Source organism: Salmo trutta, chromosome 14, assembly GCF_901001165.1.
Source record: "Salmo trutta chromosome 14, fSalTru1.1, whole genome shotgun sequence".
Lineage (NCBI taxonomy): Eukaryota > Metazoa > Chordata > Actinopteri > Salmoniformes > Salmonidae > Salmo > Salmo trutta.
The window spans coordinates 45,205,263-45,223,012 of NC_042970.1; the positions used below are offsets into that span (position 1 = coordinate 45,205,263).

A 17,750-nucleotide genomic window follows, 5' to 3' on the forward strand; every position below is an offset into this window, starting at 1 on the left:
TAATAAGTAAAATACTGCTTAATTTAATTACATAATTGTGACCTGCGTCTTTTAACCAATGTATGTTAAAATAAATCATTTAGATCCAATAATAAAAACAGATGAACAGTTCTACAACTGAACATCAAGAATCAACAATGTGCCTGCCTTGACACAAAATGCTGAGTGATACGGCTTATTTATAATTGTAGTTCAGGGCTCTTTTACAAGGAGTAGGCTACATGTTTTTAAGTAGAAATGTAGAAGCACACAAACACATCTAGGAGTACAATGACAAAATGATCATGAATAAACGTTTTTGGGAATGATGCATGCCAGGGCCGGCCCTCCCATTAGGCAAGATTGAATTTGGGGCGGCATTTTGACAATTGGCTGCCTCCCTCCGGGCGCCCCTGATCGGCTGCTACACCGCCCGCGGCACCCCAGCCACCACCTCATAGCGTTGCTGCAGTTCCCGCCCGCTACCCCATTCCCGCTTCTCCCGAAGTTCAGTCCCACTATCCTTGGTAGCTATGGTGATGTGTGTGTTTATATGGGATTATCCAATTGTGAAACATTAACAAAAATGTCTCTGCCAATTCAATGATTGTGTTGTTTTTTTAATGTTTGTGTGTGACGAAGACGATTGGTGATTAAGGCAGTAGCCTAACCTAGCCTGTCAATGTTAGCTAGCTACTACTAGTGGATATCACTTTAGATAAAAGTCATCTATAGAGATTTGAAACAATTTGCTACCATGTCTAAGAGACAAAAAACTATCAGGAAGCGAATATTTCAAAAAACAAATGAGAAAAGAGGCACAGTCTCTAAACCAAAGACATTCCCTGGTGAAATGTAGCAGCGTGCAGCAATGTCCATCAGCCGGTGTGGAGAATGACAAGCCTCTGAGGACAGGCCATTCATTCACCGAGAAAGACGAGCCCCCCGTCCGCTGATTCTAGCAGCGAAGAGGGCAAACCGGAGGAGTCCGAGCCATGCACTTCCACCGATGATGACAGCTCTCTGGCTGGACAAGAACAGGTGGTCGCACCAGGCCTAGCCACACCTCCGAACAATGCCGGGGAAGACCCAACTATCTTGGACCCGGACTCAGATTCGTCGCTCCCCGTCCCCGATGACAGTGGTGGTGCTGCTGCTAAATCTGACTCCCAGACAGAAAACAGAAAAAATCCAGGGTAGTGGTCAAAATATATGAATGGATCTTTACGGGATATGTTAGTGCAGGCTGGGCCCCATCAGGATAAAGAAGGGTATTTCCCAAGAGATGAGGGGCAACAAAAGTTTTCGGTGGCCCACTACAATAGGAGGATGGCGAATGGGGAGAGAGTGGAGAGACCATGGCTTGTCTATTCCAAGCAAAACGATGCAAACTCTTTTCACACGAGCGCAAATCTGCGCTGGTCAGGGATGGAGCCAGGGACTTGGAAGAATCTGTGCCACCCTTCTCAGCTCGCATGAGAAGTCGCATGATCACCTAGATAGTTTGCAGAGGTAGAAGGTGCTGGAGATCAGGTTGGTGGCCACGCAAACTATTGATACCCAAGCCCCAAACGGGCTATTGACGGAGAGACTCTCCACTGGCAGCAGGTGCTGCAGAGGCTCATAGCCCTGATACGCGTAAAGGCCACTAAAGAACATTGCTTTACGTGGGACCACCGACAGGCTGAACGAGCCAAATAATGGGAACTTTCTGAAGTTTGTGGAAATGCTGGGTATCTTTGATGGAATCATTAAGGAGCATGTAAGGAGAATACAGTCCAAAGAACACACATGTGCAATACCTCGGGTAAAATAATCCAGAATGAAATCATTGACATGCAGGCACAAGTGATCCTGCCGACAGTGTGTAATGCGCACCAGACAAGAGCAAAACAGAGCAGATGACCACGGTGGTGCGGTTTCTTTCAACTGGGGATGATGGGGCAGTGCGCACGAGTGAGCACTTCCTGGAGTTTAGTGGACTACGTCCTAATCTCGCTCTCTCACTTGCTTTCTCTCTCTTTCTCTCTCTCTCCCCCCTCTTTCTATCTCTGTCTCTCTCAGACGATTTGATTTCAGGACCATGGACAGCTCCCGAGAGAACGCATCACTGACTGCAATGCAGCACCACAGCAGAGGAAAGAGGCCACTCGAAACGGAGACGGAATAAATACATTCTGATGTTGGACAATCAAATTCGATATGTAAATAAAGTAAATTCGTTAAGGCTGGGTCATTGACATAAAGCTTATTTTACACTGCTCCAGCGGAACGAGGCCCGCCATGCATTTATGAAGGCACTTGATTCTAAAGCTCAAACGATCTCACTCTTTTTTTACAGTTCTATAGGAATATTCAAATATATGTTAAATATGTTATATAAAAGTGTTATTTGCATTGTAATTGTAACAATTATGGGGTCGTACCATGCGTGATAACAGGTGGCATATTACTAATAAGAAATTCAGTTACCTACTATAGGTAGTTGGCTGCATAGTGATAGCAACATCGTACGATGGGGGGGGGAGTAAAATTCCCTTCTGCCTGGTAAGGGACCTCCTATATGTGCACCAACATTTATTATGGGCATAAATAATCATAGAATTACATATATAATTGGAGCACAATTATTTTATCCATAGATACTGTCGCATGCACTGATTAAATCCCTCCGTGTCTGGGAAGGGCTTGGTGTGTTTGGTTAAAACCGGGGCTCGAATTGAGTGAGGGTATCACATACCTTTTCTTAAAGAAAAGAGCAAAAAGGATATCTATTGTTAGCTTTATATTTTGAAATAAATACATAAAACATTTACAGATTATATTAAGCGTTCTATAATAATGCTTAACCTTGTGGTAGAAACAAGCTCTAAGATGCCCGCGAAAGACGGGACTCCAATGCATATGGGGATTTATTGATTCCTCTCTATGACAATCTGAAGCTGAGCTGCAGCCTATAATATTCTAGGGGATAAAACACGTTTACTTTGCTATGCTGTCCCTATTAAATTGAGCTTTTCTCTTTCTGAAAAGAGAAGATGTTTGTTTAATCCCAGGCATCTTTTCCGGAAGCACTTCTGTTGTTGGGTTATACAACGGACGAGTAGCCAGCAGTCGAAGCTTACATGTTTCTGTCTCGGCACAGCCTCTGTCTGTGAGGAAAGGTAACTTTTGAAAGTGCCATGCTTAGATTTCATAAGGATGTCTAAAATGTTATTATTTGCAAACAGCGTTGCAAACAAGACACTCCGGTTTGACATTGAGAAATATGGTAAGAATGCCTATTTCTCTGTCCATTGTCTCGCCTAGGGAGGCAGAACGCCCTGATCCATGCTCAATCAAGCACAATCATTAGGTGAGACGAAAATGTGTGGGCCGTTGCCGTGGTTACTTGGGCACTCGCTTGTCTGTGATGAAAGAAATCTTAGACTGCGATGTCTTCCTAGCAGCAGACAGTTGCAGCAAACTCAAAATTTCGAAAAACAACCTAGCAAATGAAATCATATTGCATGTGAACAAAACGATGTAACTGGCCAAGAAACACGAGCACAAAGTCACACTTTAGTAGCTTTTCTTGTCAATTCCACCAATTTCTACATGTGGGTTTTGGATTTTTTTTTAAGTCCCAAATGCTGTGTGACCATCCGCCAACGTGGCTGGTGAAATATCCATTGTTACCTGCCAATTACCAAATCTACCCGCATTTGGCGGGTGTTCATTTCCAACCCTGTCGTTAACATTTGGAACATAACCGAAAACCAATGTCATCACAAAGAGGAAAAAACATTTTTTAACTAGGGTTGGCCAATATACACTGCTCAAAAAAATAAAACGAACACTAAAATAACACATCCTAGATCTGAATGAATGAAATAATCTTATTGAATACTTTTTTCTTTACATAGTTGAATGTGCTGACAACAAAATCACACAAAATAATCAATGGAAATCCAATTTATCAACCCATGGAGGTCTGGATTTGGAGTCACACTCAAAATTAAAGTGTAAAACCACACTACAGGCTGATCCAACTTTGATGTAATGTCCTTAAAACAAGTCAAAATTAGGCTCAGTAGTGTGTGTGGCCTCCACGTGCCTGTATGACCTCCCTACAACGCCTGGGCATGCTCCTGATGAGGTGGCGGATGGTCTCCTGAGGGATCTCCTCCCAGACCTGGACTAAAGCATCCGCCAACTCCTGGACAGTCTGTGGTGCAACGTGGCGTTGGTGGATGGAGCGAGACATGATGTCCCAGATGTGCTCAATTGGATTCAGGTCTGGGGAACGGGCGGGCCAGTCCATAGCATCAATGCCTTCCTTTTGCAGGAACTGCTGACACACTCCAGCCACATGAGGTCTAGCATTGTCTTGCATTAGGAGGAACCCAGGGCCAACCGCACCAGCATATGGTCTCACAAGGGGTCTGAGGATCTCATCTCGGTACCTAATGGCAGTCAGGCTACCTCTGGCGAGCACATGGAGGGCTGTGCGGCCCCCCAAAGAAATGCCACCCCACGACTGACCCACCACCAAACCGGTCATGCTGGAGGATGTTACAGGCAGCAGAACGTTCTCCACGGCGTCTCCAGACTCTGTCACGTCTGTCACATGTGCTCAGTGTGAACCTGCTTTCATCTGTGAAGAGCACAGGGCGCCAGTGGCGAATTTGCCAATCTTGGTGTTCTCTGGCAAATGCCAAACGTCCTGCACGGTGTCGGGCCCTCATACCACCCTCATGGAGTCTGTTTCTGACCGTTTGAGCAGACACATGCACATTTGTGGCCTGCTGGAGGTCATTTTGCAGGGCTCTGGCAGTGCTCCTCCTGCTCCTCCTTGCACAAAGGCGGAGGTAGCGGTCCTGCTGCTGGGTTGTTGCCCTCCTACGGCCTCCTCCACGTCTCCTGATGTACTGGCCTGTCTCCTGGTAGCGCCTCCATGCTCTGGACACTACGCTGACAGACACAGCAAACCTTCTTGCCACAGCTCGCATTGATGTGCCATCCTGGATGAGCTGCACTACCTGAGCCACTTGTGTGGGTTGTAGACTCTGTCTCATGCTACCACTAGAGTGAAAGCACCGCCAGCATTCAAAAGTGACCAAAACATCAGCCAGGAAGCATAGGAACTGAAAAGTGGTCTGAGGTTCCCACCTGCAGAACCACTCCTTTATTGGGGGTGTCTTGCTAATTGCCTATAATTTCCACCTGTTGTCTATTCCATTTGCACAACAGCATGTGAAATTTATTGTCAATCGGTGTTGCTTCCTAAGTGGACAGTTTGATTTCACAGAAGTGTGATTGACTTGGAGTTACATTGTGTTGTTTAAGTGTTCCCTTTATTTTTTTGAGCAGTGTATGAATAAATCGAATATCGTGACATTTGACTTTGTCAATATATGCGATATATCATGATGTGCAAGACAATACTCTACTTGAACTTTACAAATAAAAATGCAGCAGTTTGATCAGTTAGGCCGTATCAATATTAACGTTTTAATAGCTTAGCAGACTCTCTTATCCAGAGCAATTAGGATTAACTGCCTTGTTCAAGGGCACGTCGGCAGATTTTTCCTACTAGTCGGCTCAGGGATTCAAACCAGTGACCTTTCGGTTACTGGCCCAATGCTCTTAACCACTAGGCTTCCTGCCGCCCTCAATCAATATGTTGAATATGTTGAAGCCATACTAAGATTATTTAATGAGAATGCGACTATAACATAGTAAATATGCAAAAAACTATGCAGAGTCTGGAATAATCTAGTCATTAACGGTACAAAACTATTATATCATACTGGCAGCTGGCAAGTGTCTTCACTGACATTTTCAACCTGTCCCTGACCCGGTCTGTAATACCAACTTGTTTCAACCAGACCACCATAGTTCCCCTGCCCAAAAACGCCATGGTAACCGGCCTCACATCTATAGCCATGAAATCCTTTGGAAAGGTTGGTCATGGCTCACATCAACACCATCATCCCAGACACCTAGGTCCCACTCTAATTCGCATACCAGCCCAACAGATCCACAGATGACGCAATCTCTATTGCACTCCACACTGCCCTCACAAACCTGGACAAAACGAATACTCATGTATGAATGCTGTTCATTGACTACAGCTCAGTATTCAACACCATAGTGCCCTCCATGCTCATCACCGAGCTCAGGACCCTGGGACTGAACACCTCCCTCCGCAACTGGATCCTGGACTTCTTGCAGGACGCCCACAGGCGGTGAGGGTAGGCAAAAACACATTCGTCACACTGACCATCAACACGGGGCCCTTCAGGGTTGTGTGCTTAGTCCCCTCCTGTACTCCCTGTTCACTCACGACTGTGTGGCCGCGCATGACTCCAACACCATCATGAAGTTTGCCTGATGACATGACGGTGGTAGGAATGATCACCAACAATGATGAGACAGCCTATACGGAGGAGGTCAGAGACATGGCAGTGTTGTGCAAGGACAACAACCTCTCCCTCAATGTCAGTAAGACCAAGGATCTGACCGTGGACTACAGGAAACTGAGGGGCAAGCACGCACCCATCCACGTTGATGGGGCTGTAGAGGAGCGGGTCAAGAGCTTAAAGTTCCACATCACTAAGGAATTAACATGGTCCATACACACCCACACAGTTGTGAAGAGGGTACGACAACACATCTTGCCCCTCAGGAAGCTGAAAAGATTTGGTGTAACCAGTGTGAAATGGCTAGCTAGTTAGCGGTGCGCACTGGTTGCGTTTCAGTCGGTGACAACCTTGAAGTAGTTGTTTCTCTTGCTCAGAAAAGAGCTACGGCTTTTGTGGAGCGATAGGTAACAATGTTTTGTTGTCATGTTCCGAGGGTCCCTGTTCAGAGGGACGGAAGCAATACTGTTAGATTGACATGAGCCCACAAATCCTCAAAAAGTTCAACAGCTGCACCATTGAGAGCCTCTTGACTGGCTGCATCCCCGCTTGGTACGGCAACTGCAAGGCACCCACATGGAGCTACAGAGGGTGGTGAGTACGGCCCAGTACATCACTGTGGCCGAGCTCCCAGCTGTCCCGAACCTCTATGCCAGGCGGTGTCAGAGGAAGGCCCAAAAAATGGTCAAAGACTTCTGCCACCAAAGCCATAGACTGTTCTCTCTGCTACCACATGGCAAGCGGTACCAGTTCACTAAGTCTGGAACCAACAGGACCCTGAAAAAATTCTACCCCCAAGCCATAAGACTGCTAAACAATACCGCTAAATAGATAACCAAATGGCGACCTGGACTACCTGCATTGACCCTTTTTTGCATCACTCTCTTGCACTGACTACATATGTGCACACATGCATACTGATGCCACACACACACACACACACTTTCATACTCACCACATACACTGCTACTTCTGTCTATTATCTATCCTGTTGCCTTGTCACTTTAACCCTGCCTATACGTGCATAGCTACCTCAATCACACTATACGTGCTTGTTTTGTCACATAAACTGAAATTAGGCGAAATGCATAGCGATTTCTGCACAGAGCTGCTTTAACTCTACATTGTTGGAAAAGGACCTGTACGTATGCATTTATTTCACTGTTAGTCTACACCTGTTGTTTACGACGCATTTGACAAATAAAACATATAATATCGCGATAGTTAGAGTAGCATGTCGTAGAAGGTCACCAACAAATATCGCCCAACCATAAATTGAACAAATACCTAATGCAACAATGCTGTCATGTTAGTAGGAGATATGCATCTTTCAAATCATTTGCCAAAGGATATAAAGCGCTCCGCAGGTCATCGTCGTTCACAGTTGGGAAAACGGCAGAGAGTGAGACAGGGAAGCGACAGCAGCGAAGTCCGGCATGGCAATACTTTGAGAAGCTAAATAAGTAGGTGAAATGCAAACTTGGCGAAGTGGAAATGAGCTGTACTTGCAGTACAGGTGCAATGCTTAACCATCTGAAATGGAGGCACCTTGAGACCGAAACTGTTGCTAGCAGCAGCGCAGACCCCGAACAAGAGACATTAGACTGGGTCTTCACAGGAAAGAAGTACGATAACGGACGGCGTGAGGAATTCACAGAGCTGATTACAGAAATGATTGTAGTTGATATGCAGCCATTGTCAATGGTAGAGGTTGTCGGCTTCAATGCCCTGATGGCATATCTAGAACCAGACTACAAGATGCCATGTCGAAAAAAAGTGACGGCCCGGAGAAAATGTGCAATGATTGCTCTGCAAGTACAAATCTGGTAACCATGACTAAAGTAGATTAAACTGCATTTCCCCCTAGCAGTCATATGCAGGGCCATATCTGCATTTTAAATGCACATGTAATTGTATGATTTTTTTCTTATCGTTTAAACAATAAAAAAAGATGTCGTTTTTAAAATTATTATTATTATTTAAATGTTTTCATTTTTATGGTCACATGTAATTGTATTCTTTTTTTTCTTATCGTTTAAACAATAAAACACATATTTTATTTGTAATTTCTTAATTAAGATTATGATATTTTTTTTTTTGTTTTTTTATGGTCACATAAAAAGCACCCGGGGTAGGCCGTCATTGTAAAAATAAGAATTTGTTCTTAACTGATTTGCCTAGTTAAATAAAGGTTCAATAAAAAATTTAAAAAACAATTGTGGTTCTCAGAATGTTCCCACAGGCGTGTGTTTGCAAAGGCCTGCTAAATACTCACGATAGAACTTTCTGGAAGCCGAAAGGTGTTAGCGGGAGAGGATATAACATGCTATGAATGTGAATATAACACGTACACTTCACAATTATTGTATACATTGGAAATTGATACGTCAATTTTGTAAAAACAAACGTTAATTTAGCTGTTCTGTTGTGCCCAGTGGGTCTTGTTCCAACGTAAGTTGCTACTTGAATAATCAGTCCCATTCATAACATATTACAGTATGACATACGAATGCCTATAATCATCTACAATTACTACACGTCACACTCAACTATAATTTTCTCTTAACTTGATCCGCCACTAGTCTACACCTCAAACAAAACTTCACAGTTCCCCAAAAAATGATTCACGGCGTTTCTAAAAAAAAAAGTGTACAGTTTAACAGAGAGAAGGGGTCATAACCCAGGAACATTGCCAACCACCAACGGAACCCTCTAAGAAAGAACACGCATCCTCTGAGTGCTGCTGGCCATAGACTAGCGAGTACTATGAACTAACACCTCACCCCCACTAACACGCTTCCTCCCCCACTGCAGGGGAATGGAAGCGGCAGTAGATACTGGAGCGAGAGAGTTTAGGGAGTTAGGCTGAGGAGGGAGTGAAGGGCGAGGAATGAGATTAATTTCCTCTCTCGGGAGTTTGGGTGGTAGTGGTGATGACGGGGTTGGGGTGTCGGTCGTCGTGGCGAGGAAAAGCAATGCAAAACAAATGACAGGTCAACAAAGGTTATGTTTGTGGTGGCCAGGGCAGTGAAACAGCATCAGTCTGATTTAAATTTGTATTGTATTTACCAGTGACTTGAGTATCGCCATACCTGTTCTCTGTCTCCCGGAGACTTTCTCACCATTCCCCAACACCATACAAAGCAAGCCACTCCATGGTCTTTCCCTTGTCTCACCCCGCATTGCACACGCACTGTACACAGTGCACACAAACACACACACATAGCACCCACACACTGCAGAGCACTCAGCACCCTCAGCTGGTTACCCACTCAGCACACCCAGCACAAGGTTAAGCATGAAAAAGGAGCCCAGGATGATTCGACTAACAAAGAATACGGTGGGCCCAAAGCAGCAGGTTACCAGACAGACAGACGTACAGGCAGAAAGACGTAGAGAAAGACACAGACATAGAGAAAGCCAGACAGACATGTACAGAAAGACGTAGAGAGAAAGACACAGACATAGAGAAAGACAGACAGACACGTAGAGAGAAAGACACAGACATAGAGAAAGACAGACAGACACGTAGAGAGAAAGACACAGACATAGAGAAAGACAGACAGACAGACAGACAGACAGACCTGTATGCGGCCAGAGTAGCAGGTTAACAGACAGACAGACGTAGAGAGAGAGACAGAGGTGTCTTACCCGCTCAACACTCCCAGAACCAGGTTCAGTACAAAGAAGGAGCCGAAGATGACCAGAGATACAAAGTAGACCCATGGAAGCTCTAGACCCATAGCATCATTCATCTGGAGGAGCACCCGTCACCCGAGAGAGATGGGGAAAGAAGAAGAAGAAGAAGAAAGAGGGGAGGAAGAGAAAGAGAATAACGTGGATAGTCAGAGGTAGAGAAAGGTGAGGAAAACAGTTTGCTAAGACTGCAAGATGAAGGGGGAAAACCCTCTTTATAGTTGAGAGTGAGAAAAAAGGTGAGGGGAAGGTTCTGGGACTCCGATATATAGAGAAAGGCTTGACTGAACCTTTAATCATTTGAATGTCAGTCACATCCAGGCCCAGTGACTAATCTTCTGACACATCAGCTCTCAGAGGGAGTGAGCGGGTCAAAGTTCACACGAGGAGTGCAGAGGGCACATACAATTTGAAAAGAATTCAACTGCATCGTTGGGAAAGAGCTTGTAAGTCAGCATTTCACTGTAAGGTCTACCGCACCTGTTGTATTCACCGCACGTGACAAACGCAATTTGATTTGATAAGATCTCTATGACCGAGGGCCTCACCCAGTAGAGCACGTCCGTCCAGCCCTCCATGGTGATACACTGGAACACGGTCAGCATGGCGAACAGGAAGTTGTCAAAGTTGGTGATGCCGTCGTTGGGGCCGTGCCAGCCCTCCCTGCACTCGGTGCCATTGATGGGACACTGGCGCCCGTGCCCTGAGATCGCACACGGAGCCGGCTCGTCCTCCGCTATCATGCCTACAAAGAGAGGGGAGGGGGGGAGGAGAGCCGGAAAGAGAGAGAGACTGAAACCACAATTGCAATAGTCATGTACACACACACAGATGGTAAGATGCACGCACGCACGCACCCACACACACACGCTCTTACCTGTGCTGGGGAAGAAGCAGGTAGCGTGCATTTTGCCAATGAAGAGCTCAAGGCCGATGATGGCGTAGATGATGATGACAAACAGGACCAGCAGGGCGATGTGGAGGAGAGGGACCATGGCTTTAATAATGGAGTTCAACACAACCTGTAAACCTACAGAGAGTCAAACGTACGTGTTAGAGAAGGACGACATAGCTAGGTGTTTGTGCGTGCGTGTGTTACAGTAACACTGTGTGTGGTTGAATTTGAGTCAAGGTCCATTGGTAAACTCTCTTGACTCCGGACTACATATCTCCCTGGCGACGGAGGTACGAGTCTCACCTCACGTCTCCTGTCTGTACCATTACTTGAATTATTATTATAAATGTTTAACTTCTTGGACGTAGAAATCCTTTCCCAAGTATTGCCACGCATAAATACAGGCATATGTGATCGTATCCCAATGTAATCAAGGTTTGAAATGATTCTGTTTTTACAATGATATGTAATATGAGATCTGTACGTAAAACATTTACATTTGACATTTGTCATTTAGCAGATGTTCTTATCCAGAGCGACTTACAGTAAGTGCATTCATCTTAAGATAGCTAGGCGAGACAACCACATACTGTATCACAGTCAAATATACAGGAAACGAACATTCCATTCCAGCTAAACATTGGATATATGGCGTATTTAAAAATAATACTCATACACATCTAAAATCTATGAATGAAAAATCTGAAAACAGTAATCTATTACACACGCATGATTAATCAAGGAGTTTATCTTATGAAAGAACAGAAATGTGAAAGATTTCTGGATATAGCGTTTCGGAAATCATTCTTGGATTTTCCTGCCATTGTAATTCTTGGGCGGGCCGGCTAAGCGTTTTTTTTGGGGTCACGTAAGTCCAAACAGTGTAAAAAAATATATATACAAAAATATTGTGACCCCAAGTCTAGATTTGTAAAAAAAATTGCTTGGTTGTTAACTAGTGCTTGTTGGATGTACCTGTGCCAAAACTCTGTTATTTATCATCCTATACCTAGTGAGCCAACATGTTTTGAGCAGACCTTTATTTCTTAAGGATTGACCCTGAAATAGGAGCCAAATGCAGGTAATACTTCATCTGGTGCTACCCCAACAATAGCTGTCCCTGACCATCGTTAAGAGTATGCTTCCTGATAACTCGGCGGTTGGTTCTTCTCGTCGGCTGATAACTCGTCGGTTGGAATTTCTGTAAAATGGTGGAGCAATGCCTCCCTAGTGGTGCAGTGGCTCTCACGGCTCTCAACCTTCGCCTCTGCCGAGTCCGTACTGGAGTTGCAGCGATGAGACAAGACTGTAACTACCAATTGGATACCACAAAATTGTGGTGAAAACGGGGTGAAAAAAATAAAAATAAAGATGGTGGAGCAATGCCAGAAAGCGTGTTTCATGAGGTTAAATCGATTTTTACCAGGTTAAACCATCACTGCAGTATAGAATCGCAATACATATTGAATTTTGATAGATATAGGATTGCAATACATATCGAAATTTGATAGATATAGGATTGCAATACATATCGTATCGGCACATAAGTACGGTGATAATATCCTATTGTGAGGTACCTGGCAATTCCCAGCCCTAATTAACATGTTCGTGATGTGTATGCAGGAATAGAACCCACTGGAACCCACATTGATCAAACCTACCACCTTCATCTCAAGACAACATGAAGGTGCAGAGAGGGAAGGTTGAGAAAACGACATTGAGGTGGACTGAATTGGGTGTATCATTGTAGAGATATTGGCAGTCCAAAAAAAAAAGAAAAGTGTTTTGTGTACTAACACTTGTACTTTTCTTCCCCCCCATACTGTAGTTATTCAAACGTGTTAACCCTCGCAAAGACCATATCACCTCCTCCCTCCCCGACACACTCTCCAATTCGCCGACCGCCCTGACACATCCACGGGCGACGCAATCGCCATTAAACTGCACACTGCCCTTACACACCTGGACAAAAGGTATGCATATGTTCGGATGCTGTTCATCGACTACAGCTCGGCCTTCAATGCCAGAGTGCCCTAGCAGCTCACTACAAAGCACACGGCCCTGGGTCTGAACTCCTCCCTATGGAACTGGGTCCTGGATTTACCGACGGGCCACCAAACCCAGGTGGTGAAGGTAACAATTCCTCCTCGACACTGATTCTCAACACGGGTGTGTCCGCAAGGGTGCGTCCTCCGTCCCCTCCTGTAGTTTGCTGACGACACAACAATAGTAGGCCTGACTAACAATCAGGCTGCTGAATAGCCACCACTAGTCAGATACCTGCTCCAACCTGCTACTCCCCCTATGGACATTTTTCCCCCGCAACCCCTCAACGGTCACTTACCGTCCCCCCTAGGTTACTTTTACTCTGCCCATAACTAACATTCATAACTGTTGCAGTTTTAATATGTATATATATAAACTCAGCAAAAAAAGAAACGTCCCTTTTCAGAACACTGTCTTTCAAAGATAATTTGTAAAAATCCAAATAACTTCACAGATCTTCATTGTAAAAGGTTTAAACACTGTTTCCCATGAACAATTCATGAGAAGGCACCTGTGGAACGGTCATCAAGACACTAACAACTTACAGACAGTAGGCAATTAAGGTCATAGTTATGAAAACTTAGGACACTAAAGAGGCCTTTCTACTGACTCTGAAAAACACCAGAAGAAAGATGCCCAGGGTCCCTGCTCATCTGTGTGAATGTGCCTTAGGCATGCTGCAAGGAGGCATGAGGACTGCAGATGTGGCTAGGACAATAAATTGCAATGTCCGTACTGTGAGACGCCTAAGACAGGGCTACAGGGAGACAGGACAGACAGATGATCATCCTCGCAGTGGCAGACCACGTGTAACAACACCTGCACATGATTGGTACATCCGAACATCACACCTGGGGGACAGGTACAGGATATCAACAACAACTGTCCGAGTTATACCAGGAACGCACAATTCCTCCATCAGTGCTCAGTCTGTCTGCAATAGGCTGAGAGAGTCTGGACTGAGGGCTTGTAGGCCTGTTGTAAGGCAGGTCCTCACCAGACATCACTGGCAACAACGTCGCCTATGGGCACAAACCCACCGTTGCTGGACCAGACAGGACTGGCAAAAAGTGCTCTTTACTGACGAGTCGCGGTTTTCTCTCACCAGGGGTGATGGTCAGATTCGCGTTTATCGTCGAAGGAATGAGCGTTACACCGAGGCCTGTACTCTGGAGCGGGATCGATTTGGAGGTGGAGGGTCCGTCATGGTCTGGGGCGGTGTGTCACAGCATCATCGGACTGAACTTGTTGTCATTGCAGGTAATCTCAACGCTGTGCGTTACAGGGAAGACATCCTCCTCCCTCATGTGGTACCCTTCCTGCAGGCTCATCCTGACATGACCCTCCAGCATGACAATGCCACCAGCCATACTGCTCGTTCTGTGCGTAATTTCCTGCAAGACAGGAATGTCAGTGTTCTGCCATGGCCAGCGAAGAGCCCGGATCTCAATCTCATTGAGCACGTCTGGGACCTGTTGGATCAGAGGGTGAGGGCTAAGTCCATTCCCCCCCAGAAATGGAACTTGCAGGTGCCTTGGTGGAAGAGTGGGGTAACATCTCACAGCATGAACTGGCAAATCTGGTGCAGTCCATGAGGAGGAGATGCACTGCAGTACTTAATGCAGCTGGTGGCCACACCAGATAGTGACTTACTTTTGATTTTGACCCCCCCCCCCCTTTGTTCAGGGACACATTATTCAATTTCTGTTAGTCACATATCTGTGGAACTTGTTCAGTTTATGTCTCAGTTGTTGAATCTTGTTATGTTCATACAAATATTTACACATGTTACGTTTGCTGAAAATAAACGCAGTTGACAGTGAGAGGACATTTCTTTTTTTGCTGAGTTTATATCTATCATTTTAATAGTTTTTATTTCACTTGGTCCCCACACCACCTCAATGGTCATTCTGCTCCCCCTATGATCATTCCCCCTCACCACTTCAACAGTCTCCTCAGCCTCCACCCCAATGGAAATGTATTTATTCATCACTGCTCCAGTTGTTATAATGTATACAGTGCTATTTCTATTTTTATTGTATAATTACCATTTTCATTATTTTATTTCACTTTGTCCTGCATGTTAGAGCCCGGAGCCTAAGATTTCAACTGTACCATGCGATCACACCTGCAACCCTGTACATGTGACTGTTAAACACTCTGAATCTGAATCTGATATGTGGTTGTCCCACCCAGTTATCTTAAGATGAACGCACTTACTGTAAGTTGCTCTGCTAAATGACTCAAATGAAAAACTGAAAATCAGGTCACAGTTTGCCGCAGTGTTATTTATTGGCGTGGTGTTACGTAGTGCCTTTCAGAGGTTAGCCTATATACTGTAGGTCAATGGAGGTTGCTGTGCATGTTTCATCATGAGGGATCAGTCAGCACTCACAACAACACTGTGTTCGTGTCAGACCTAGGTTAATATACTCTTTGAAATATTTGAAATGTTCTTTAGCCTGCCTGGAGTGCCAGATGGATGGGGTTCGCACTCCTTGTAACTATTCTGTTCCATGGTGTCAGGCAAGCTCAATCAAGTCCAGATAAAGTATTTGAAATTATCTCAAATTGCATTTGAACCTAGGTCTGGTTGGTGGTGTTGTGGGGTCAAAGGTGAAGGGTCAGACAACAGTAACTCACTGGGCACTCCTGAGACCAGGCGTAGGGGTCGCAGCACACGGAAGGCTCGGAGGGCTTTGACGTCGAAGCCGCCCGACTTTCCCCCGTGGCCGTGGGCGGAGGGGTGGAGCGCTGCCGCCGCAGCTGCCGCCGCACCCGCCTCCGCTTCCTCCTTCGTCTCAACGGAGTCTTTGGTCAAAAGCTCCAGGACAACACTGAACAGCCTGTGGAGAAAAACCAGGGAAAACATGTTACAGGAAACACATCAGAAAGAGAATGTTACAGATCAAACATTCCAGCACAGCACTGACTTACTACTGAAAGAGAGAGAACATGTTAAAAGGACTGGAGCATTGGATTCAGGGCCCATATTCCTCTCTCAGAGTAGGAGTTGGAATGCTGATCTAGGATCAGGTTCCCCATGTTCATGCAATCTTATTCATTATGATATAAAAGGCAAAACACAGTAGATCAGCAGTCCCACTCCCGAGACTTTATAAATACGGGCCCAGACCAATACAATAGACTCTAAAGAAACGTACAGTTGGGCTGGTTAAAAAGTTTCCCTGCACTAATTATAATTTTTTTGCCCGTGCTACAGATGGCAATATCGATCCTCTAATAATTTGTTTGCAAATGATTTTTCAGGGGGTGCTGCAGAACCCTCAGCACCCCTTCTTCCCGCGGCTATGGAGCTGAGAGAACATTTCGCAGTTTTAAAGCAAATTTCCTGCAATTCTATGCATTTTGCCATGGCTAATGAAATGTTATTTTGCTCAAACATAATAACAAAATCAATATTGCTAAATTCATTGTTTTGGAATGTTCAATTCTCTCTGAATGTCTAGCTTTCGTTTCGGTGATTGTTAGTTCTCAAAGATCATATAAATATATATTTAGGTCCATTATCTTTTCTTTTCACACTCACACACACAAACACACGCACACACACACACACAGCAGGTAAAAACACAGTATTATACTGTAGTTTATGGATGGAGTGAACAATGAACATCCTATTGTAAAAAAAAGCAGACGTTTAGTTCCAGGCAGTTAGCCAGTCCTCACCTACTGGGCAGCAGTAGGCACTAAATGGGCTGAATGGAGTTGCCAGTAGAGGACTGGAGGGCTGTAGAGGGCTTTACTTTAGGGCTACCATCACAGGCTGCTGCAGCAGCTGTAGCAAACTGATGTTGGACTGAATCAGAGTAGAAAAACCGATGGCCTCTCACTGAGGTGTTTGATGGCTCACTCATCAGTTCATATGAAAATAATACCTTCAGAATAGAATATCATCAGAATAGAATACCAAATGTATATGCTGAGCCCCTTTTATTATACTGTAACTGTACTTTCTTGTAGAGTACTTAAAAAGAAATTCTGATAATGATGATAATGATGACAGATCCCAATGAGGCCATCATTTGATCTGACATCACATACACTATATATACAAAGGTATGTGGACTCCCCTTCAAAAATTAGTGGCTATTTCAGCCACACCTGTTGCTAACAGGTGTATAAAATCGAGTACACCGCCATGCAATCTCCATAGACAAACATTGGCAGTAGAATGGCCTTACTGAAGAGCTCAGCGACTTTCAACGTGGCACCGTCATAGGATGCCACCTCTCCAACAAGTCAGTTTGTCAAATTTCTGCCCTGCTAGAGCTGCCCCGTTCAACTGTAAGTGCTGTCTAGGAGCAACAACGTCTCAGCCGCGAAATGGTAGGCCACACAAGCTCACAGAACAGGACAGCCGAGTACTGAAGCGCGTCTGTTCTCGGTTGCAACACTCACTACCGAGTTCCAAACTGCCTCTGGAAGCAACGTCAGCACAAGAACTGTTTGTCGGGAGCTTCATGAAATGAGTTTCCATGGCCGAGTAGCCACACACAAGCCTAAGATCACGTTGGCTGGAGTGGTGTAAAGCTCACCGCCATTGGACTCTGGAGCAGTGGAAACACGTTCTCTGGAGTGATGAATCACGCTTCCCCAGAACACTACCTGCCCAAAAGCATAGCGCCAACTGTAAAGTTTGGTGGAGGAGGAAGAATGGCCTGTGGCTGTTTTTTATGGTTCGGACTAGGACCCTTACTTCCAGTGAA

The 17,750-nt window shown here is 45.0% G+C and overlaps 1 protein-coding gene across 3 annotated transcripts in view; it reads right to left on the reverse strand.

Moving 5' to 3' along the window:
- The window catches only part of cacna1da (calcium channel, voltage-dependent, L type, alpha 1D subunit, a), a 119,356-nt gene that overhangs the window by 45,593 nt on the left and 56,013 nt on the right, over positions 1–17,750 (reverse strand). For all 3 annotated transcript variants that reach the window (XM_029776072.1, XM_029776071.1, XM_029776073.1), the window contains exons 5-8: positions 15,664–15,866; positions 10,957–11,109; positions 10,628–10,824; positions 10,035–10,138 (exon numbers count right to left, since the gene is read on the reverse strand). In XM_029776072.1, the coding sequence (XP_029631932.1) occupies positions 10,035–10,138; positions 10,628–10,824; positions 10,957–11,109; positions 15,664–15,866 (657 nt within the window). The remainder of the gene's footprint in view (positions 1–10,034; positions 10,139–10,627; positions 10,825–10,956; positions 11,110–15,663; positions 15,867–17,750) is intronic.